Genomic DNA, 22,044 nt, shown 5'->3' on the forward strand with positions numbered 1-22,044 from the left:
TTTGTTTTTACAGGGATTTTGGCCGGTGTCCAGCCAGTGGAATAACCCCGGTGCTGACACCTGTTCGTCTCCTCCAAGAGTGTCCAAAGGCAAAGGTCAGCTGGTTTTATCTTTTTTTTTTTCCCTAATTTGGAGGATTTAAAGATATTTGGTTTGTGCTTAACAAATGTGGAACAAAACCCCAAAAAAATTACATATAAAAATATATATATGAATTCCATTATATTATTTATATTGTATTGTATTATATAATTTTTATATATGCCTTCACCCCAACACATAATACATATATATATTATGATACATAGTTATACAAATATATTTTTAATACCTTTTTTATTTCTTTCCTTTTTTTATATTATATTATGTTATTTTTATTTTAAATAACATATTTTAAAATGTTTTATTTCCCAAACATGGGCTAAGAATAATGCGGGCAGTTCCAAACCAAATCAAACACAATTTCAACAACAGAAATTTGAATCTCGGGTGGGAACCAAGCCAACAGCTGAAAATTTTAGAAATTTCTGGTTTTTCCCATCTCAAACCACCCAGGAAAAGTCCTGATCAAATAAAGCTTCCTCCCATTTGCCCCAAGTGTCTAATTTCTAAAACGATTTTTTTTTTTTTAAAGGCTCCAGATTTGACCAACCCATACCCTTTACCAAGACTTCAGGCAACAAGACACTGATTATTATTTTTTTAAGGCTGCTTTTTTTTCTTTTTCTTTTTTTTTTTTTTTTGGCAAAACCAGAGGGGATGAAGCAAATGCGAGTTCAGCATCAGCTCCTTGGCAGAGACCGAGGGTTTCCAGGGGAAAAAAAAAAAAAAAAACACAAATAATGAGGATAAACAGGTGATTTTGCTGAGAACCTGAGGGCACACAAGATTGAGCACCTAAATCCATGCAAGGCGTGAGATCCACGAGGAAAATTTTGTGAACGTCCTGTCCACGGAAAAGCCTCAGCACGGGAGCACCAGAAGGACAAATGTGGGTCTCGCTCAGGTCCAGGAGGACAAACATCACTAAAAAAAACCCAAAAAAAGCACCTTTTAACCTTTTCCAGAGGAGCTGTGGGTGGAAAACCAGGGAGAGCAGACAAAGCCACACAGGCTCCTCCACAGTGGTGGACAGTGGTCACCTGAGGCTGCTCAGACAATTCTCACAACACCCAAAAAACAGCTTTTGGGGGAAAATTATTTCCCCGGGTGGGAGAAGGAACCAGGAAATTTCTGACTGGATTTTTTTTTAATTTCTGTTTGTCTCTGTGGTTGTTGACCACAGTCCTTGATTTGGTGGCCACAATCCTTGATTTGGTGGCCACAATCCTTGATTTGGTGACCACAGTCTTTGAGTTGGTGGCCACAGCCTCCAAGCTGGTGACCACAACCTTCCTTTAAGGCCATCACAATTTCTGGGCGCTGCTGGAAGTCTCTCTGCTCCCACCTGTCCTGAAGACCCTCCCTGTGACACCCTCCCGACCACCTCCCTGCCCACCCCTCAGCCCATGTCCCCCCAAACCAGCCTGATTTGAGTCTTTTTGATCTCACCCAGGAGCCCGGGAGGGAGGGCTGGGACTGCTCGGGCTCCTGAGCACCAAAATCAGTTGGAAAAGGGGTTCTGGACATCCTTTTTCTCACGCTGGAGACGGGCATGAGCAGGAAGAGGCTCGTCCCAACCCGCGGCGCCTCAGGGGCACAGCTTGATGTAGGTGACCGTGGAGCAGACCGAGAACAGGGGGAACACCTTCTCCTGGAAGGCCACGTTGAAGGTGAAGATGTGCTGCATGTTCTCGGCATCGTAGAAGGAAACCTCCTCGCCCTCGTAGTCCAGGTAGACGCGGATGCGGCTCAGCTTGCGGCCGCCCAGGCACAGCGGCGTGCGCTGCGGCGATGTCACGGCCCAGTAGCGGCCCCCGTTCTGCTGCACGGCCCAGATGCCCTCCTCGGGGGAGAACTGGGTCAGCCCCTTCCTCCGGATGGATTCCTTGGCCACGCCGAAGGCCCAGCCGTCCGAGGGCCCCACCTCTACCTCCCAGTAGTGCCGGCCCGACTTGAAGCCCGTGGAGGCCAGGACGCGCGAGTTGGTGTCGAAGCGCTTGGGGTTGTCGGGCAGCTCCTGCTTCCTGCAGCCCATGCGGACGCTCTTGAGGTCGGCCGAGAGGATCAGCAGGTGGTTGGCAGAGTCGGGGTCCAGGGTCAGGTCCTCTGTTAGTGGGGACAGATGGCGGTCAGGGCTCAGCGAGGATTTGGGCAGGGAAACGCACGGCTCAGTTTCTGGAGCTCAATAATCCCAGCCTGGAGCTCAATAATCCCAGCCTGGAGCTCAATAAACCCAGCCTGGAGCCCATTAATCCCACCCTGGAGCTCAATAAACCCAGCCTGGAGCTCAGTAATCCCAGCCTGGGCCTCAATAAACCCAGCCTGGAGCCCATTAATCCCACCCTGGAGGTCAATAAATCCAGCCTGGAGCTCAGTAATCCCAACCTGGAGCTCAATAAACCCAGCCTGGAGCTCATTAATCCCAGCCTGGAGCTCGGTAATCCCAGCCTGGAGCTCAATAATCCCAGCCTGGATCTCAAAAAACCCAGCCGAAAAACCGTACACCCCACACTGACACCCCCCAAATCCCTCAAGGGGGGCTTTATCTCATGCAGTCTCTGGTGAGAAGTGGGGTGACAGGAGAGGAGACAATGCCATAAAAGCACATGCAGATAATTCGCAGTTATCAACAGCAAAGATGATCAAGAATGGTTTTTTCCACATAAATTGATTTTTTTAATCTTGCTTTCCAGTTTATCCACACACAGGTGAGCTCCGCACCCCCTGGCATCACAAATCTCAGAATTTTCACCCCCAAACCACCCCAAAAGCACCCAAATCCTTGTGGGAAGCCATGACCTGAGGGAATCTTTCCACCTGGAGTAGCCCAAAGCAAACAGGCAAATGCAGCCTGGTCCCAACAGCTTTTGTTTCCCCTTTTCCAAACTCAGAGGAAGTGACCTCAAATTGTGGTTGTAGTCAGCAAAGTCACCATGAATCCGTCAGACACTTTGGGGGGAGTCTAAAATGGACCAGGTGCCACACCATAAAAGGCCTTTGTACTCTCCAAAATTCACAGGTTTGGGTCAGGAATTGACATAAAAAATTCCCAAAAGAGACACAGTGGGATTGAAAACCTCAGAGCGCTTTGTAGGTGGGGAAAGTCAAAACAGGGACAGGGAAAGGCTGGGATCAGTTTTCCTTCAAAGCTTAAACCCCAGGTTCCTCCTCAAAAGTGGTAAAAAAAAATGCATTTCCTGCATTTCCTGCATTTCCTGCATCTCCTGCATTTCCTGCATCTCCTGCATCAGAGACTGCAAATCCCACCAGCGAACCTGTGGGCAAATGGGGTGGAATGAGTCGATTTCATCCATGCCCAAGATTTTTTTTTAAATCTTTTTTTTTTTAATCTTTTCTTGTTTTAATCTTTTTGTTGTTGTTGTTTTTATTGATTTAAAACACCTTTTAACAGGGTGTTTTCCTTCCTGGGGCATCTCCAGCTCCTGGAATTGTCAGGAATTGTCAGGATTTGGGTCTGAGGTTCAACCACAGCGAGTGACACCTCTGTACATGCACCCACCCCCCTGGGCATGCAGCAAGGGGCCTTTGGCTTTTCACTTGGTTTTCCGCCTTTTCTGCCAAATTTTGGCATTTCCAGAGGTGCCTGGGGGTGCTGTTTGTCAGCAGAATCCATGGAAAAGGTCCAGCCCGTGGGTTGTCCTCATTATAGGTCCCCAGGCTAGAGACCACAGGTTTAAAAGCAAAAACAATGAGATTTTTCTCCTGAAAACGCTGCTCAGGCCACCCTCGCACCAAGGGGGTGTGGATGGGGTTTGCCCCTCAAATTCATGACCTCTGCCATGAAAAGGAGTTATATTCTTAATTAACTTTAAAAATTAGTTAAATTCTGCAGGGATTTAATTGGAATTCTTAAATAACTTAAGGAATTAACTGAATTCTGCAGGGGTTTAATTTGAATTCTTAAATAACTTCAGGAATTGACCGAATTCTGCTGGGATTTAACCCCTCTGAGGCCTCCATCCCAATTCCCTGGTGGAAGCAGGGCAAATTTGGCAAAGTTGTGTCTCGGAGTGGCTTTTTTGGTCTGAAATCTGTGGGTTTGTTAAGTGCAAACAGGCAGAGAGGACCTGGCTGAGCTGTCAGATCCCCGGCGTCAGTTAGAAAAATCGGCTTTGGGCTCTGGAGCTGAGCAGGCAGGATCTGGAAATCATTGAGAGAGAAGAAATTAAGGAAAAAAAAAAAAAAAAAAAAGAAAAAAAGAAATCTAGAGTGTCTTTTCCCTTTTTTTTTTCTCCTTCCTTTTTTTCCCCCTCTCTTTTGGCTTTGCAAAATACAACCACAATTTTGAGTCTTTGCTCTGGGTGCTATGTGTGAAATATCATCTTTTTTTTACCTTTTTCACCTCTTCCCAGTTCATCCTGCAGGTTTTCTAAAAGGAGAGAAGAGAGAGACGTGAATGGGGACACAATTATTTGGTTTTTTATCTCCTAGAGCTTCTCTTTTGGTGCATTTTACCTTTCCAGCTCTCTCAGCACCATCTAGTGGTTTCCTGCAAACCCAGGGCTTGGCTATCTTGAAATTAAATTTTTTATTGCACCAAAACTGATGCTCAAACTCCGATTTTCCCCCCTTTTTTGCCCCATTTTGGTGCCCAGGAGCCCTGGAGCAACCTGGGCACTCCCACCCCGTGCCAGGAAAGGCCAGGGATTTTTTTAATTTTAATTTTTTTATTTTCTATTTTCTATTTTTTAATTTTATACTTGATATTTGATGTTTTATATTTTATATTTTATATTTTATATTTTATATTTTATATTTTATATTTTATATTTGATGTTTTATATTTTATATTATTTTAATTTTTAATTAATAAATTTTAATTTTTTTTTTTTTTCCACTCACCGCGGAATTTCTTCAAGACCTTCTCCAGGACCACGGTTTTGAGGGAGAAGTTGCAGACATGCATCTTCATGTCGGTGCAGACAGGGACAGGCTTCTGGCACTTCACCTCATCGCTCCTGCCCAGGGAAAATGGCAAAAAAATGAGGAAATTGTGGATATTCCCCCATTTCCAGCCCCATTTTCCACCCATGCTCCTGTCCCATCCCACCCCGCGCACCTTCCTGGGATTTCATCCTCCTCGGGGTGAAAAAATCAGGATTTGGGTGTGGATTTTGGGGTGATGGGGGGGATTTTTTGGGGTGATCCCCTCCCCACCTCCAGCAGCTCCAATTCGATTTTAGAAATCGGTGGTGCCTGTGCTGGGGGAAATGTGTGTGAGCAAATGAGGGAATTTGGAGTTCTTGGTCTCACTTAATCCTTGAAAAAACCCACTGGCAGGAAAAGCACACACTGAAAAATCAGATTTCCAGGGATCTGGAGGAGATCCAGGGCTCGAAGAGAGCGGGAGGGAAATTCCACCCTGCCCGGGGCACCGGGACAGGGCACAGGGACCTCCGGACAGGGCTGGAAAGCCAAAGGCAGCGGGGAAAGCAGAATTCCTCACCTGCTGATGACGCCCGTCACATCCTGGAAAGGAAAAACAAGAGAGATTGGGCACTGAGAGCCAGAATGAGGGATGTGGGACTCCAGGCAGCTCTTCAAAATGCGGTTTATTTTATATAAACTGTGGGTTATTGTACACAAAATGCAGTTTATTGCACAAAAAAAATGCACTTTATTGTACACAAAATGCAGTGGAGGCAATTTAAGGTTCAAATGCGCTCAATAAAGTTATTTTCCCTCAGGCAGAGTGGATTGTGGAGGCAATTTAAGGTTCAATTATGCTCAATAAAATAAAATTGCAACACCGCAAACCGACAGCAAACCGAGCCATTATTTGCCTGTTCTGCGCTCAAAACCACATTCCAGAGCCCACACGAAGGCAGAGCCGCTTCCCAGGGGCTGAAAAAAGGACCCTGCAGCCAGTCCAGAGCTGCTTTTTATATTAAAAAAAAAAAAACAATTGGCATTTTATTCCCAAGCTGCTTTTTAATAAAAACTGCCAATTGTTTTTCCCTAGCTGCTTTTTTAATAAAATGCCGATTGTTGTTCCTGGGGTGAATTCCCACCCACAGCCAAGCCCTGAAAACTTCTGCAAATATTGACAGCGCCCAGGAGGCAGCCTGGCAGGGAATTTAACCCTGTGCAGGTCTGGGGCAGATCCCTGGAAAAATCCTGGAAAAAAAATCTGGGAAAACCTCTGGAAAAAAACCTGAAAAAAATCCCTGGAAAAATCCCTGGAGAAAGTTCTGGGAAAACACAGGAAAAAAAAATCAGGAAAAATCCCTGGAAAAACACCTGGAAAACCTCTGGAAAAACACAAGAAAAACCCTGGAAAACCTCTGGAAAAACACAGGAGGAAAAAAAATCATTACAGTTGAAGAGAATGTGATTTCCCAGGGCGTTCCTCAGCCAGAGAGGGCTTGGCTCTCTGGCACCTCCTTGCACCACCCACCCACTAAAAGCAGAATAAAAAAAGGACTTTTACTCCCAAAACACCTTTATAGGATCCATAAACACAAACCAAGGTCTTGGGGGTGCTAGTAAAGTTCCAGATAAGTTCATGGAGGAAGAAAAATCATTAAAATCAAAGACAACATTTTGTTCCTCAGCCAGAGAGGGCTTGGGGCACTCAGACACCTCCTTGAACCATCCACTCATTAAAAGCAGAATAAAAAAAGGACTTTTACCCCCAAAAAGCCATTGAAAAATGAGGAATGAACTGTGACCCAGAGCTGGCATCTCACCTTGAGGAACTCCAGCATGGGCTGCTGGATTTTCTCCTCCAGCTCGGCGATGAGCTTGTTGAGCAGCGTGATCTCCCTGGAGAGGTCGGTGATGTTCTCGTTCTGCCTCCGGGAGATGTTCTTCTCCATCTTCTCCAGCTGCCCCAGCAGGATGTGCTCCTGGTCGTGCAGGAACTGCCGCAGCCGCTCGAAGTCCGAGAGCAGCTTCTGCCGCTCGCCCTCGATGGTTTTCTGGGGTAACACACGGCAAAAAAAGGAAAAAAAGCGTTTTCAGGAGAGGGGTCTGGAGGTGGAGCTGGAGCTCCAGCCTGGTGAGACTGGGAGTCTTCCTTTGGGAAGGAAATGATGAAAAATGCAAATTATATGGCTCTGCAGAGATATTTACTGCATGTATTTTGACACAGATATTTACTGTATGTGTTTTGTTGTATTATTCAGTGGTGCTGTGTTCACATTTTAATAGTGTGGTAAATGGAGTTTTGTGGTTAAAAGGTAACTTTTGTAGTTAAAACAGGAACTGTGTCTGTGGGATATTTTTTTTTAAGAAAAGAATGAGGTACTGGCACCAGACGATAGCCACAGGACACCGAAATCTTGCAGAGAAATAGAATTTATTGCTCCATTATCAGAAGAAATTAACTTCTTCCTCCCTAGCTCAGCCCTGAAAATGCCGTTTAGGATTAAGATGAAGAAGCTGATACTGACCAGACAAAATCCTCTATTTGAGGAATTTATGCATCACTAATGAGGTGTATGAATATTCAACAGGCTGCTGTTTTTAAGGGTTAATCCTCTGTAAACGTGGGTCCTTTTTTGGACTTGTTTTGGCCAGAAAGAGGCACCCTGACTGTTCATAACTCTTTGGTTTTATTGTCTCATATTGTCCCAATCCAAATTATCCAAATTATTATCACTCTAATTATATTAATTATTTTATGACCATTTTATTACTATTAAACTTTTAAAATATTAAAAACCAAGTGATTGGCATTTTTCACAGCGAGGAATCACAGGGAGCAGCATTCCCGGACAAAAACCTTGGGAAGCAGCGCCAAGATCTCTCAAAAATCACTTTTCTTGGGGGTTGATGGCCTGGGAGAGGAATTATTTTCATTGGGCTGGTTTTTTTCCCCTTCTGCTGCCGCAGGGGTGATGCGCTGAGGAAGAGGAAGGGTGGAGCAGAGCCCCGGGGCCAGCCGAGCTCCCGAGATACTCCAGAGAATTCCGAGATATTCCAGCACCATCCCCGAGGGCTGCTGAGGCTCTGGCTCATGGTGGCGGGGCAGGAGAATGGGGAAAACCTCCCATTTTCCCTTTTATGGAACACTCACCCCCCTCCAGGCTTCCCCACCACCCCAAACCGGGACCCACCAGCAGCTCCTGCGTTTTTTTATCGTCGTTCACTTTGAACTCCAGCAGCTCCTGCCGCTCCTTCCGCAGGAAATCCAAGCGCGCCTGGATTTTCTCCTGGGAACAACAACAACAAAAAAGAGGATTTGCCGGTTTTTCGTCCCTCTCCCCGCGGGGTTTGCTCGGTGCCGGGTGGGATGGGGAGGGAGGAAAACGCGGGATGCGCTCGCCGGGAAATCCAGAACCTCCCCAAAAAACAGAAAAGGAGGAAAACACGGGATGCCCTCGCCGGGAAATCCAGAACCCCCAGAACCTCCCCAAAAAGGAGAAAAGGAGGAAAACTCGGGATGCGCTCGCCGGCAAATCCAGAACCTCAGAACCTCCCCAAAAAGGAGAAAAGGAGAAAAACTCGGGATGCGCTCGCCGGGAAATCCAGAACCTCAGAACCTCCCCAAAAAGCAGAAAAGGAGGAAAACTCGGGATGCGCTCGCAGGGAAATCCCGAAAACCCCGCGGCAGCCCCAGGACCACCAGAACCTCCCCAAAAAACGGGATCGGAGCATGCCAGGGGCAGGACGTGCCCTGCTCCCATCTCCAAAGGTCAGCCCGGCTTTAATCTGCTTGGCTCATCTCTGGACGCTCGCCAGCCCCCAGAGAGTGGCGGCTGTTCGTCTGTCAGTCGCGGCTGTTTGTCTGTCCGCCGCTCCCTCACCCGGCGAGGTGAATCCACCCCAAAAACGCGGGCCAGGTGCGCACACCCAGGCGGGACAGCTCTCCCAGAAGTTTTTGGGAGGCTGGGACGCTCTCCCGGTTTTTTGGGAGGAGGGGAAGCTCTCCCAACTCTTCGGGAGGCAAAGGCGGGCGGCAGCGCGGGGTGACAGCGCGGGGACAAGCGCGGCTCGCACGCACGGACAGACGGACGGACGGACGGACCTTGTACTCCTCGGAAGCCTCATCCACGGGCACCACGGCGTGCGGGCGGTGCTCGCGGGACCGGTCGCACACCACGCAGATGCTCCTGCGGTCGTCCTTGCAGTAGAGCTTGAGCGCCTCGCGGTGCTTGGGGCACAGCCCGTCCTCCTCCGCTCCCTTGGCCCCGCGCTGCGCGAACTGGCTGATGATCTCGGACATGTTCGCCAGCTGCCGGTTGGGGCGGAAATTTTTGTTCTGGAAGACCTCGCGGCACTGCGGGCACGGGAAATCCATCTCCAGGTCCTTCCAGCTCTTGACGATGCACGCTCGGCAGAAGTTGTGGCCGCACTCGATGGACACGGGGTCCTTGAAGAACTCCAGGCACACGGAGCAGGTGGCCTCGTCCTGGAGGTTGCCGGGCAGGAACACGGCGGCCATGGCCTCTCTCCTGCGGGGCAGGAAGGGTTTCAGCGCGGCTGGAAGGGCAGCGCTGGCACCCGGCCCCGGGGGCGGTGCTGGGCCCGGAGCGCGGCCGCTGCCCCCGGGGTCACTCCCGCCGTGTCCGGTTTCGCCAGCCCGGGGACCGGACCTCGGCTCTGGGGGGCACGCGGGAAAGCGGGGACGCTCCCCAGAAATCCTGACCTTCCTGGCTTTTTTGGGGTGTTATTTTAGGGTTTTTTTTCCTTTTTTTTTTTTTTCTTTCTCTTTTTGCTTGGGGTGTTTTTGTGGTTTTTTGTTTGTTGGTTTGGGTTTTTTTTTTTTTCAGCAGGGAAGTAGTAAGAGGATCCCCTTTTGGGATCTTTTTGGGATCCAGAAATTCGGGGGTACCCTGGATGGAGCTGATTTATGGCCGAGCCGGTGCCGAATCCGAGCCCAGGGCCCGGCAAGGAGCAGCTGCTCCAGGCTGAGGTCCAGGAACCATCTGAGCCCTCGTTAAAATCCAGTTTCGGCCCTGAAACTCCAGCGGGGGACTCAGATGACCTGGTTGAGCTCCAGAGCTCATCGGGGGCCATAAAAAGCAACAGGAGAAAGGGAATACAGGAGGATGCAGAGCCCTTATCGAGATCTGTGCGTGAGTTTCCCAAATCCATAAAGATCAAGCTCAGGACTGGGGTCCTGCACCTCAAAATAAAATAGCCTTGGCCTTCCAGAAATGTTTTGTGCCGGTTTGGAGGCCGTGCATTAAATGGGAATGATAATTAATTTTTTTTCTTTTTTTCCAGGGCTGAGGATGCAATGCCCTTATCAAGATCTGTCCGTGAATTTCCCAAATCCACAAAGATCAAGTTCAGGACTGGGGTCCTGAATCTCAAAATAAAACAGCCTTGGCCTTCCAGAAATATTTTGTGCCAGTTTGGAGGCCGTGGGAATGGTAATTAGAATAAATATTAAATAATTTTTTTTTTTTTTTTTTTTTTCAGGGCTGGGGGTGTCAGTAACATCGTGGTTTCCACTTTTCCACCGAGTTCTTGTCAGGGCAAACTGGGACAGGGGGGAGCGATGGTCACCTGGTTACTGAGGGGATTCAAATTACCACAGACTGGGAAATGTGGGATCCTCTGGAGAGCGATTTGTCTCCTCCTAATGAGGACCTGAAATCAGACCCAGTGATCCATAAATTCTGATTTGAAAGCCAGCCCTTGCTGATCCAAAACCTCCGAGCTGGGATTTTGGCCACATCTGGAGCTGTGGGGGGAGATAAATCCCAGTTCCAGAGGTTCTGCTGGAGGAATTAATGAGCAAAAACGGTCCTGGAATTGTCCTGCAGAGATTTGCCACCTCTGTTTATCTGCCCCTTCTCATGTATTTATATAATTTTATATTTTTATATATTTATAGGTAAAAATATCACTCCCCGTGGAAGGGGAATTCACCCTCTCCCACCTCCTGTATATAATTTTATAATTGTATGTATGGATATATATTTATATCAGTATTTATACATATTTATATCACTCCCTATGGAAGGGGAATTCACTCTCTCCTACCTCCCGTATATAATTTTATATTTGTATATATTTATATATGTTTACATCAGTATTTATATATATTTATATCACTCCCTGTGGAAAGGGAATTCGCCCTCTCCCACCTGCCGTTTCTTTCGATCTGTAAATAAACACCAGAGGGACAAGGGACAGAGGGACAAGGGACAGGGGGACAAGAGACAGAGGGACAGTGACAAGGGGCAGAGGTTCAGAGGGACAGAGCGACAAGCGACAGAGGCGCAGGCGCATCCCCAGCCCTCCCCGTGTCCCCGCGTACCTCGGAGCGGACGCGTCGGGCCGGGGCTCCCTCCCGAGCCGCCCCGGTCCCGGCGGGCTTTGGCCCGGCACGGCTCGGGACGCGGCCAGCTGCGCCGCCAGCCGCGTGGCCGCGGGGTCCCAGCGGGACGGGGTCCGCGGCAGCCGCTGTTCCGAGCAGCGCCGGTGGAGCCCGGCCGCGGCCGCCGCCGCCTCGGACATGGCTGGGGCTGCGGCTCCTCGGTGCCCCATTTGTCCCCTCTTGTCACCGCCACCCCCTCCCGTGTCACTTACCATTCCCTGCCCTCCCCCATCGCTGCCATCCTGGGCACCCACCGAGGTTTTTTCCCTCCTCCTCCTCCTCTTCTTCCTCCTCCTTCCCGGCTCTGCCGCTCCGCTCCGTGCCAAAGTTGTCGGTGCCAAAGTTTCTCGCGTTTCCGTCCACCTGTCCCCAAGGCCGGAGCTTCTCCGCGGGGTTTTTAACTCTTTCCAGGAACCTCATCCCTCCTTCCAGGGGGAAGGGGCAAAGCTTTGCATCCCTCTTCCCAATAAGGTGAAAAAAATATTAATCTCGCTGCTCATAATTGGGGGCAAAAGGACAGGGGCGTCTCCTGTGGGGCGTGTCCCACCTGCCACAGGTGCGTTCGTCAGGTAGGAAGAGCCTGGGAGACCCAAAGAGGCAGGAGGAGGGGAGAAATGAAAAGAAACGTAAATATATCCATAAAAATATGGATTGACAGATACCAAAACCATCCGTAAATATATGGATTAATTGATGGATATCCAAAAAGATCCATGACTATTTGGGTTAATTGATGGATATCCAATAATATCTGTAAATATATGGATTAATTGACGGATATAAAAAATATCCGTAAATATATGGATTAATTAATGTCTACTGGACACACACACACCCCCTTTATTTCCCCTGACTCCCAGCTGATGCTCCTCTCCCAAAATTCCCAGCCCTGCCCTGGAGGGAAAATAAATAAAACCCAGGATGAGAGCAGGGGGAAGCTCCTTGGCTCGCCCTTGGGCTTTGGGTGTCGGGATCGTGTTCGGGGCCGCCAGCTGCTCCCAGACCATCGGGAATGCTGAGCCCGGAGAGCTGGAAACAGGGACGCGAGCCAGATCCAGCCCTGCCAGTGCCGAGCCGGAGGGTTTATTTTAGAGCTGAGACTAAATCAGGGCCCATTTGAAAGCGAAAATATTAACAGTACTGAATTGTGTGGGCTAGATATTTTTATGGTAATGTCTTTTTTCATAAGTGTTTGAGCATGAATAGTTGGCTTGCAAATCAATCAAAATGTTGACAGGTACAGGAAGGAAAGGAAATAAAACCAGAAATGGAATGTCATGTGTTTCTGTAAGACTCGCTGTGGAAATTTAGATCAAAGCAAAAAAACAGTGTACACTAATTTTGGGCTTACGCTTTCTACTCAAGAGCTTCATCAGGTGAGAGTTTTGCAGAATTTTTTTTTGTTTATTTCTTAGCTTGCACAGTCTCGGTGAGCATCAAGGAGCAAGGGATGCTCGTCGCAAAAGAGGCTCAATTTTTCTACTGAGAATAATTTCAAACGCAAGACAATGTTCTTTAAAGAATTAGGGCTAGGGTTAGGGTTTAGGGTTAGGATGGGTAGCAGCGATATTCTTGAGCAAAAGCTGTCATTAAAAATGCAGACAAAAAGGGTATTTTTGTGATTTTCTTTCACAAATAGCATTCTCGAGGGAATTGTGTGGTGAACGAGCCCTCATTTCTGCCCCTGGCGAGTGCAGCCCCGGGTCAGATCAGCTCGGGGCGCCCCCGAACCGCGGTCCCACCCCAGGGCGGGTCAGTCCCGGCGCTCCTCGCCCCACTCCTCGTTGCACAGGTCGGTCTCGCAGCAGGAGTAGCGGGAGCTCAGCCGGGACTCGGCGTCCGACGCGCGCTCCCGGCCGCAGTTCAGAGCCGAGGTGCAGCCCTGCTGGTAGTAAAGGGTCATCTTACCTGCGGGGGGGACGAGGAAAAGAAAAATCCATGGAAATCGGATTTTTGGAGCTTTGGGGAGAAGCCGAGCTTTGAAATGTACCCCCAAATTAAGGCAAAGATTGGTTTAATTAGGAGAAAAAGAAAAACAGAAAATAAAAAGAAGAAATCTCCGAGATGCATCCACGGAGACAACCCCTGTCCCCCAGGGAGAGTCTGCCCTTGGGTTAAAAATTACTTTTTGAAAGTTTTTTGATCCTTTCGAACCTCTCAGCAGGGCAGGAGAGGGTGAGGAAGAGGCCAAGGAGAAGCTGCCTGCAAACCAGGTGGATTTGGGTAAATAAAAGGGGAAAATATCAGATTTCGGTGAACAATGGGATAAAACCAGGGAAAGAGAGGGTGGGGAAGCCCAGGAGAGGCTCCCTGCAGGTTCTGCCTGCAAACCAGGTGGATTTGGGTAAATAAAAGGGAAAAGATCCGATTTGGGTGAGCAAAGGGATAAAACAAAGGAAGCAAAGAGCGGGGACAGCCCCGGGGACGCACCCAGGGAGGTTTTGATGAGCGCACACTTCTCCCGGCGCTCGCAGCTCGTCACGTTGGCGCCTCGCAGGCAGCCCACCAAGGGGATCTTGTACTTGCACAGGTGGCACCGGAGAGCCTCGGCTGCGGCAGAGGGGAAAAGCGGGATGAATTTTGGGGAAAACCTGGGCAGAATCCGTTAAATCTGATTTGTTCCCCGCTCACCGGCTCCGAGGCACAGGAGGAGGCTCAGCCCCAGCAGGAGCAGCTTCGTGGTGGGAAAGGTCCGGGGTTCCATCGGCTCCTTGGGATGAGAAGGGCTCGAGAATTCAGGAATTCAGCTCTGGGACGAGTTCCACTCCCTGGAATGAGAACGGGTCAAGAATTCAGCTCTGGGCTCAGGAATTCACCCCTGGGATGAGTTCCTGCTCCCTGGGATGAGAACGGCTCAAGAATTCAGCTCTGGGATGGGAAGGGCTCAGGAATTCTGCTCTGGGATCAGTTCTAGAGGTTAGGGTTAGGATTAGGGAATGAGAACTCAGCTCTGGGATGAATTCAGTTCCCTGGAATGAGAAGGGCTCAGGAATTCAGCCCTGGAATTAATTCTGCTCTCTAGAATGAGAACAGTTCCAGAATCCAGCTCTGGGATGAGGAGGGCTCAGGAATTCAGCCCTGGAATGAGAGCAGCTCAGGAATTCAGCTCTGGATTCAGGAATTCAGCTCTGGGATTCCCTTGGGGCTCAGTCCTGGGATAGGGTGGGGAAAAAATCCCAAAGCAACCGCGGAAAAACCCTCCCGGTTCTTTGGTTTTGTGCCTCTTGGGGCAGAAGGAGCAGAGAAAAGCTTGGTTTTCCTCCTGAGATAGCCCCCAAAAAAGGAAGTCTGGGGAATTCTGGAGATTTTAGTGATTTTGGTTGCAGACACTAAAATGTTTTAATGAGGAAAAAAGCGCTTTACTGCCAAAGGCGCTGCGACACCTCAGTAGCGCCTGCAGCTGAACCCGAACCAGGATTTGGGTAAAGAAAAAGGGAAAAAGATCAGATTTGGCTGAACAAAGGGGTAAAAGAGTAAGTACCGCCCAACGTGGGGCTCGAACCCACGACCCTGAGATTAAGAGTCTCATGCTCTACCGACTGAGCTAGCCGGGCTCCTTGATTTCGGTTATTTCATTATTTTTTTACTAAAAGTAAAAGTTTCATTTCGTTTCTGTAAAATGCTTAATTATTTAAAAATTAAACCGGTTTATTTTTCAAAAACTATTCAATTAAGTCTAAGAAACGTAAAAGTAAAGAATATAAAACTATATGAAAATAATAAATATATCTTTATGTGCTAAAATATATTTTATCTATTTATTTACTTATTAGACTAGACGGTGTATTTATATATTTTATATGGATTTATACATAAATTAGACACCATATAATACATTTGTTCATCTATTTATGTATTATTATTTATACATTATTAGAAATATATATTTTAGATATATAAAAGCATAGTAAAATAAAACCATATATATATAACATATTTTATATTTTAAATATATATTTAAAATATATTTTGAATATATATATATATATTTATTATATAAAATATATATTTTATTAGTAATAAAATTAATTTTAATTTAATACATTATTTTAAAAGTATATATTTTAGCTATATAAAAGCATAATAAAAATATATATAACATCTTTTATATATTTTTAAAAATAATGGTAATAAAAATAAAAATCCCTGTTTCTTTACAAGTTCGAGGAGATGCTGGGATGATGCCAATGGACACGGAGCGCGCAAGGAGAACCCCAAAACCCCCGAAAACCCCCCAAAAGGCGGTGCCTCACCCAGCCGAGCGCTCCACGGGGCTCCCGGCGCCGCCGCCCCGCGCCCCCTTTATCACCGCGCTGCCCTCGGGGCCTGAACGACCCCGAACCCGGGGAACAATGCGGGGAACACCTGGACAAACACCCGGACAGACACCTGGACAAACACCCGGACACGGCCCCCGCTCCCTTTGTCCCCCCTCTGTCCCCGCGTCCCAAAAATCCCCCAAATTTGGGAACCCAGCCGCAAATCCCGCACAGATTTTGGGGGGACGGGGATGGAGCCGGAGCGCCCCGGGATGCCCTGCGGGGTCTTAATTAGCGGCAGGGATAATTATCCGGTGATTAATGCCCTGTCTGGCTGCTCCGGGCTGTTCCCGAGGCCTTTGGGGCCGGTCCCGTCCCGGTGTTTGTGCAGCTGCCCGGGCGTGAAATTCCTGGTGTCGGTCCAAATCCTGATTTTTGGGATCAAATCCGCATTTTTGGGTCCCAAGCCCTCCTTTTTGGGGTTCAAATCCCGAAATTTATGAGTCCCAACCCCCCCCCCCCCCCCCAATCCCAGTCTTCCCGAGCGTGAAATTCCTGGTGCCAGTCCAACACGTATTGTTTTTAAAAATTACTATACAATTAATTATAATAAGAATAGTTTAAAAATTAAAAATAAATAATTAAATAAAAATAAAAATTTAAACACTAAAATAAACTAACGAAAGGAGTAATAGTTTTAAAATATTGTAATAAGTAAAGGTTAAAAAGTATAATTTTTGGGTACTTAAATAGGAAAAGAGATACCGCCCAACGTGGGGCTCGAACCCACGACCCTGAGATTAAGAGTCTCATGCTCTACCGACTGAGCTAGCCGGGCTACTGAGTAACGGTTAGGCTGCTGCTTTATCAAACCTAAAACCAAACAAAAACACTACAAAATTTTTCAGGAATCTGGGCAGAGGACGCGACCCCTCGTGCTGCCGCTTCCGCTGAAGTTAAAATCTTAATTTTTATTAAAAAAGATATATATATATATATATATATATATATATATATGTATATGTGTGTGTATAAAAAAGTATTTTTAATTTTTTTTTTTTTTACTGCTCAATAAAAGACGGACCCGGGGCAGGTGGAAGGGGACGTCTGGCGGGAAAGGGAGAGGCACAAAAAGAGGAGAAGAGGGATAATTTTGGGGTTAGGAGATGTTAAATCCTGGAAGGATTTTGAAAAACACAAAAAAGTGGGTGTTTTGGACAAAACCAACCTTTCCCTGACCGGGAATCGAACCCGGGCCGCGGCGGTGAGAGCGCCGAATCCTAACCACTAGACCACCAGGGAGTTGATAGGAAGGTGGGCTAGACCCCAAATCACGATCGAAATAAAAAATTTTTAGGTTAAATTTGCTGAAAAAAGGGTCGGTGGGCCTTTTCACCCATTTTTTTCTCACCCTCCGAGTGCTAAAATCCCCCCGATTTAACCCAAACCATCCCTGGCTTCTCCCCAGCCCCTTCTCAGCCACCTGGGAGCACAGAAATTACCCCCAAAATCCATTTTTGCCCCCATTTGGGACGCTCTGTTCCGAACTAAACCAGAACTGCACAGTTTTCGCGATTTTCCCAATTTTGGACTCATCCCCATGCTTTTCATACAGGGGGAAACACCCAGAATCCATGAAAAAATCAGATTTTGGGCATTCCAGCAGCTACAGAAATCTGAAGGAGCTGTGGGTAAAGGGATTGGACAAATTCTTGGGTTACACGAGAATTATTAAACATTTTGCTGATATTTTCCCCAATTTTTCCCTTCAAATCCCAGCACACAGATAAAGAAATACCAGCCTGGATCCGGCCAGAGAAATGGGAATAAAACCAGAGGAAGATGAGGGAGGTGAATTCCATCAGGAAAAAAAGCCCGAATTTTCTGGAATAATGGAAATTCGGAGCCAAAAGCTCCGACAAAAGCGGGAGGGAACGCGCTGGACACAATTTGGGATTTTTGACCGCAATTCAGGGTCACGTCCTGAGAACAAACAACTCCATGCAGGAGCAGGAACGCATGACTGCAGCGCCGCCTCCTCCTCCTCCTCTCCCTCTCCACACAATTCCTTTTTTGTTTGTTTTTGGGGAAGGAGTTGGGGATTTTGGGGTGGTTTTCTTGATTTTTTGGTGTTTCTTTGTGGGTTTTTGTGGTTTTTGGGGGGGCCTCTTTTGGGTTTTTTTGTGTGTTTTTTTAAAATTTATTTTTATTTTGGGGGTTTTTTTGGGTTTGGGTTGTTTTAGTTTGGTTTGGTTTTTTGGGGCTGGTTTTTGGGTTTCTTTTCTTTTCTTTGCTTTGCTCTTTTTTTTTTTTTTTTTTCCATGGAGCTTGTCCATTTTTTAATGAATTTTCTCCCAAAATTTCCGTGGAGAAGGGAGCTTGGTTTTCCAGCACATCGGGATCGCCCCTGTGGGTGCAAAACTGAAAAATTTCTGGATTTGAAAATTTTAAAAGTTCAGATTTACGGGGATGGAGAAAATGGGAATTCTCCCTGCCTGTGCCTGCGATTATTTGACGTTTTTAGTAGATGGAAATGGGAATTAAACCTTCCTGTGCCTTTAATAATTTGATATTTTTATTAATTTCCCCTCTGGGAAACAGACACAAGAAATGATGCAAGGAAAGGAAGAGGGTAGCAAAGCTGCCAGCCTACAAAGCAGCTCAGAAGTCCCCCAAAATCACCCCAAAATTGAACCCCAGCTGGCGAGGGGCTGAAAAAAGGAGTAAATTCCCCCAAAATAAAGATGTTTTTGTCTGGTTTCAAACCGAGGACCTTTCACGTGTTAGGCGAACGTGATAACCACTACACTACAGAAACACAAGTGATTCTGGCCTTGGAAAAAAAAGGTTGTGGAAATTAGCAAAAAAAAGAGGTTATTTTTCCTTTTATTGGCAATTTTGTCTACATACCTTGTCCCTTTTTTTCTTCCTTGTTTTGAGGGTTTTTTTTTTCCCCCCAAAACTGCCCATATTTGGGTCACCAGAGAAGGAATTAAGGAATTAAAACCATTTCAGACACCCCAAAATGCAGAAATGTCGAGGACAATGTTTGTTCACTCCAGTTGGCCAAACCCGAGAGGAATCTCTTGGAATTCTGGTTTATAATTTGTGTGCCCCAGAGATCGACCCCGATCCTATAAAGTCCGGAAAATTAAGGAGGTAAAACAAAAAAACCCAAAACAAAACAAAACAAAACAAAAAAAAAAAACCAAAAACCAAACCAAACCAAACCAAAACAAAACAAAAAAATCAAACAAACAAAAAAAACCACCAAACAAACAACCACAAAAAAAAAAAAAAAAAAAAAGAACAAAAAAACCAAAGAAACAAAAACAAAACAAAACAAAAAAAGTACTACAGAAACAAAAGAAAACCAAAAAACGCCCAAAAAGGGAAGCAATGTTTCTGCCCGGTTTCGAACCGGGGACCTTTCGCGTGTGAGACGAACGTGATAACCACTACACTACAGAAACGCTGATGGGAGGACTCTTAGCGTTTTTTCTGCAATTTCAAATACCCAAATTCCCTGGGGCTGTTCCTGAATATTTCCAAATCCTGGGGGAAAATCCTGGCTTCGGATTCCTTTATCGCTTTTTAACAATTCCCTTATCGCTTTTAATTCATTCCTTTATCGCTTTCATTCTTTTTTTTTACAATTTTAATTCCTTTATCCCTTTTAATTCCAGTTGCCTTTGTGAAGTAAATAAATTGCAAAAAGCCCAAAACCCCCCACAAAATAGCCTCAAAATCGGTGGATTTTGTCGGATTCCAAACCAGGGAGATTTCACGTGAAATCACGGACATTTGGGGCACCCCGAGGTTAAAATTTATGATTTTTAAAGAATTTTGTCAGTTTTAGAAAATTTTTCCTGATCAGGAATCAGGGCCACGGCGGTGAAAATGATGGAGCCTCACCACTAGACCACCAGGGAGGGCAATTTTAAGATAAATCTTATTGTTTAAATTACTTTTGCTGTTGCTACATTTATTTAATATATTTTATCGTTTTTATCGCTGTCCTGTTTTTGATTGATTCTCTTATTGTCTTGAATTATTATTTGGGAGGGGATTTTAAAATAAAATCTAATTATTTAAAATTCAATTCAATTAATTTAAAATTAATTTTGAGCTTTCAATGATTTTTCTTATTTTTGATTCTTACCACACCAGGAGCGAAGTGCCCTGAGGCCGATGGGAAGAGCAGATTTGGGGCGTTTTGTTGGATGTTTAAAATTGCTGTAAATGGTCAAAGGTGGCTAAAGGCGGCTCCCTGGTGGTCTAGTGGTCAGGATTCGGCGCTTTCATCCCCGCGGCCCCGGTTCGATTCCCAACCAGGAAACGAGTGCTCAAATTTCCCTTAAAAATCAAAATTCCTAAATTTCGGCCAAATTTGTCACTTTTGAAAGAAAGCAGCCACCCCAAATCCATGGGATTTTGAGGCATTTCAGCGAGTCCTGGGCGATTCATATTCCCAGGTTTTTCCTGGGAGTGAAATTGTGGAGATGTCAGTTTGTCCGCAGGGAAAATATTTATGTATGAATAAATAAACTTTGATATTTAAAGTTTTACACTTTTATTTCTATATAAACTTTATATTTATATAAATAAAAATTTTAATATTATAAATGTATGTATAAACTATATATCTATATAAATATAAAGTTTATATACAAATAAAATATATACAATAAATAAAAAATTAATGAAATAACAACATAATAATATAAATAGTATAGTATAGTATAGTATAGAATACTATATAAATATATAAATTAAAATAAACCAGATCTGAGTTATAAACACGGATTTTACCAGGGAATGGAGTAAAAATTCAACATTTTCGCCCGACAAATACACGTAATTTTATTTTTTTATTTTGCCGGCATCGCCGTGAAGGAATTTCGAGCAATGTCGAGGCACGAAAAAAATTAAAAAACGTTACTGACGTGCTGTTTCTGCCCGGTTTCGAACCGGGGACCTTTCGCGTGTGAGGCGAACGTGATAACCACTACACTACAGAAACGCGGCCTGCCCAGGGCAGTCAGGATACTGCTCTCAAAACTTAAAATATAAACCTAAAAAACACCTCCAAAAAATAAGCAAAAGAAACAAACAAACAAGCTCAAAAAAACTCCAAACAAAATCTCCCCCCCAAAAATTAGAAAGAACCCAAAAACCCAAAAAATCCCAAAAATAACCCAAAAAACCCTAAAAAAACCCAAGCCCCCCAAAAACCCAAAAACCCCCCAAGCAAAACCCCAAAAAGCCTTCAAAATAAACCCAAACCCCTCCCAAAAAAATCCAACAAAAAAACCCCCAAGAAAACCCCAAAAAACAAAACATAAAAAATAAAACAACAAAAAAACACAAAAGAAAACCTCAAAAAAATCCATCCCCCCAAACAAAAAACGCCCAAAACAAAACCACAAAAAATCCCTTTTCCCTCAGAATTCAGCCAATTTCCAGGCAGCTCCGCCGCCCTCAGAGGCTGCGGGGATTTGTCCGCTCCCGGAAGTTTTTATGGACGGGTTCGGATCGCCGAGGGGGAATTGGCAGAAAATCCAAAAATTGCCGGGAGGCAGAGATTTTTTTCAGCCTTTTTCGCCCTAAAAGGATCTGTCTGCTGGGGAACTCGGGGGAAAATGGATGGAAATTTTATGATTGCTGAATTAACACCAGGCAGTATGAACAGCCCGGCTAGCTCAGTCGGTAGAGCATGAGACTCTTAATCTCAGGGTCGTGGGTTCGAGCCCCACGTTGGGCGCAGCTTTTTCATTTTCTTTCCCTTCATCACCTAAATTTTATTATTTCTTTATTTATTGTAGTTTTTTAATTATTCTAATTTCTAAATTATTATTTTTAATTATTCTTCTTCTCTTATTATTCCCTACTTATTTTAAATTGCAATTTTTAAAAGTCATTATCTCAGGTTTTACTATTTCATTCTCCTTAAAGTCATTCCTCCTTTTCGAAATCATAGTTCCTTTTCCAAATCCTTTCTGCTTTGTAAATTATTGTTCCTTTTAAAATATCATATCATATCATATAATATCATACCATGTAATAATAAAGTGCTATAACTATAAATACATAATAATAACAATAACAATAACAATTGTAATCATCATATTCGTTCCTCCTAAAATAATAATAATAATAATAATAATAATAATAATAATAATAATAATAATAATAATAATAATTATTATTATTATTATTATTATTATTATTATTATTATTATGCCAGGTTTTCCTGGTCTTATTCTGTGAGAATGATTGTTCATTTCAGAAATCATTATTCCGTTTTAAAATCCTTTCCCCCTCAACCACTGCTCCTTTTTAAATTAGTATTTCTTTCCAATTTTAACAACCATTATTATTCTGTTT

General features: G+C 45.2%; 2 protein-coding genes and 6 non-coding genes across 8 annotated transcripts; 1 reads left to right on the top strand and 7 right to left on the bottom strand.

Moving 5' to 3' along the window:
• Nucleotides 1-1,530: 1,530 nt before the first annotated feature.
• On the bottom strand, nt 1,531-11,538 carry LOC131570301 (E3 ubiquitin-protein ligase TRIM7-like). Its single transcript, XM_058822662.1, has 8 exons — nt 11,339-11,538; nt 9,095-9,521; nt 8,184-8,279; nt 6,813-7,043; nt 5,570-5,592; nt 4,966-5,081; nt 4,457-4,492; nt 1,531-2,208 (listed from the first exon to the last, which is right to left on the bottom strand). The coding sequence occupies exons 1-8, from the start codon at nt 11,536-11,538 to the stop codon at nt 1,691-1,693; spliced, it is 1,647 nt and encodes a 548-aa protein (XP_058678645.1). The 3' UTR covers nt 1,531-1,690.
• Nucleotides 11,539-13,151: 1,613 nt separating this feature from the next.
• On the bottom strand, nt 13,152-14,102 carry LOC131570173 (ly-6/neurotoxin-like protein 1). The gene is made up of 3 exons (XM_058822518.1): nt 14,030-14,102; nt 13,829-13,948; nt 13,152-13,306 (listed from the first exon to the last, which is right to left on the bottom strand). Exons 1-3 carry the CDS (start codon nt 14,100-14,102, stop codon nt 13,152-13,154), a joined length of 348 nt encoding a protein of 115 aa, XP_058678501.1.
• Nucleotides 14,103-14,879: 777 nt separating this feature from the next.
• On the bottom strand, nt 14,880-14,952 carry TRNAK-CUU (transfer RNA lysine (anticodon CUU)). The gene has a single exon. It is a non-coding gene; the product is annotated as a tRNA-Lys (tRNA).
• A 1,470-nt stretch (nt 14,953-16,422) lies between these two features.
• TRNAK-CUU (transfer RNA lysine (anticodon CUU)) lies at nt 16,423-16,495 on the bottom strand. Its single transcript has one exon. It is a non-coding gene; the product is annotated as a tRNA-Lys (tRNA).
• A 392-nt stretch (nt 16,496-16,887) lies between these two features.
• TRNAE-CUC (transfer RNA glutamic acid (anticodon CUC)) lies at nt 16,888-16,959 on the bottom strand. The gene has a single exon. It is a non-coding gene; the product is annotated as a tRNA-Glu (tRNA).
• A 2,098-nt stretch (nt 16,960-19,057) lies between these two features.
• TRNAV-CAC (transfer RNA valine (anticodon CAC)) lies at nt 19,058-19,130 on the bottom strand. Its single transcript has one exon. It is a non-coding gene; the product is annotated as a tRNA-Val (tRNA).
• A 1,477-nt stretch (nt 19,131-20,607) lies between these two features.
• Nucleotides 20,608-20,680, bottom strand: TRNAV-CAC (transfer RNA valine (anticodon CAC)). The gene has a single exon. It is a non-coding gene; the product is annotated as a tRNA-Val (tRNA).
• A 668-nt stretch (nt 20,681-21,348) lies between these two features.
• Nucleotides 21,349-21,421, top strand: TRNAK-CUU (transfer RNA lysine (anticodon CUU)). The gene has a single exon. It is a non-coding gene; the product is annotated as a tRNA-Lys (tRNA).
• Nucleotides 21,422-22,044: the final 623 nt, after the last annotated feature.

Source organism: Ammospiza caudacuta, chromosome 33 (genome assembly GCF_027887145.1).
Source record: "Ammospiza caudacuta isolate bAmmCau1 chromosome 33, bAmmCau1.pri, whole genome shotgun sequence".
Classification (NCBI taxonomy): Eukaryota; Metazoa; Chordata; class Aves; order Passeriformes; family Passerellidae; genus Ammospiza; species Ammospiza caudacuta.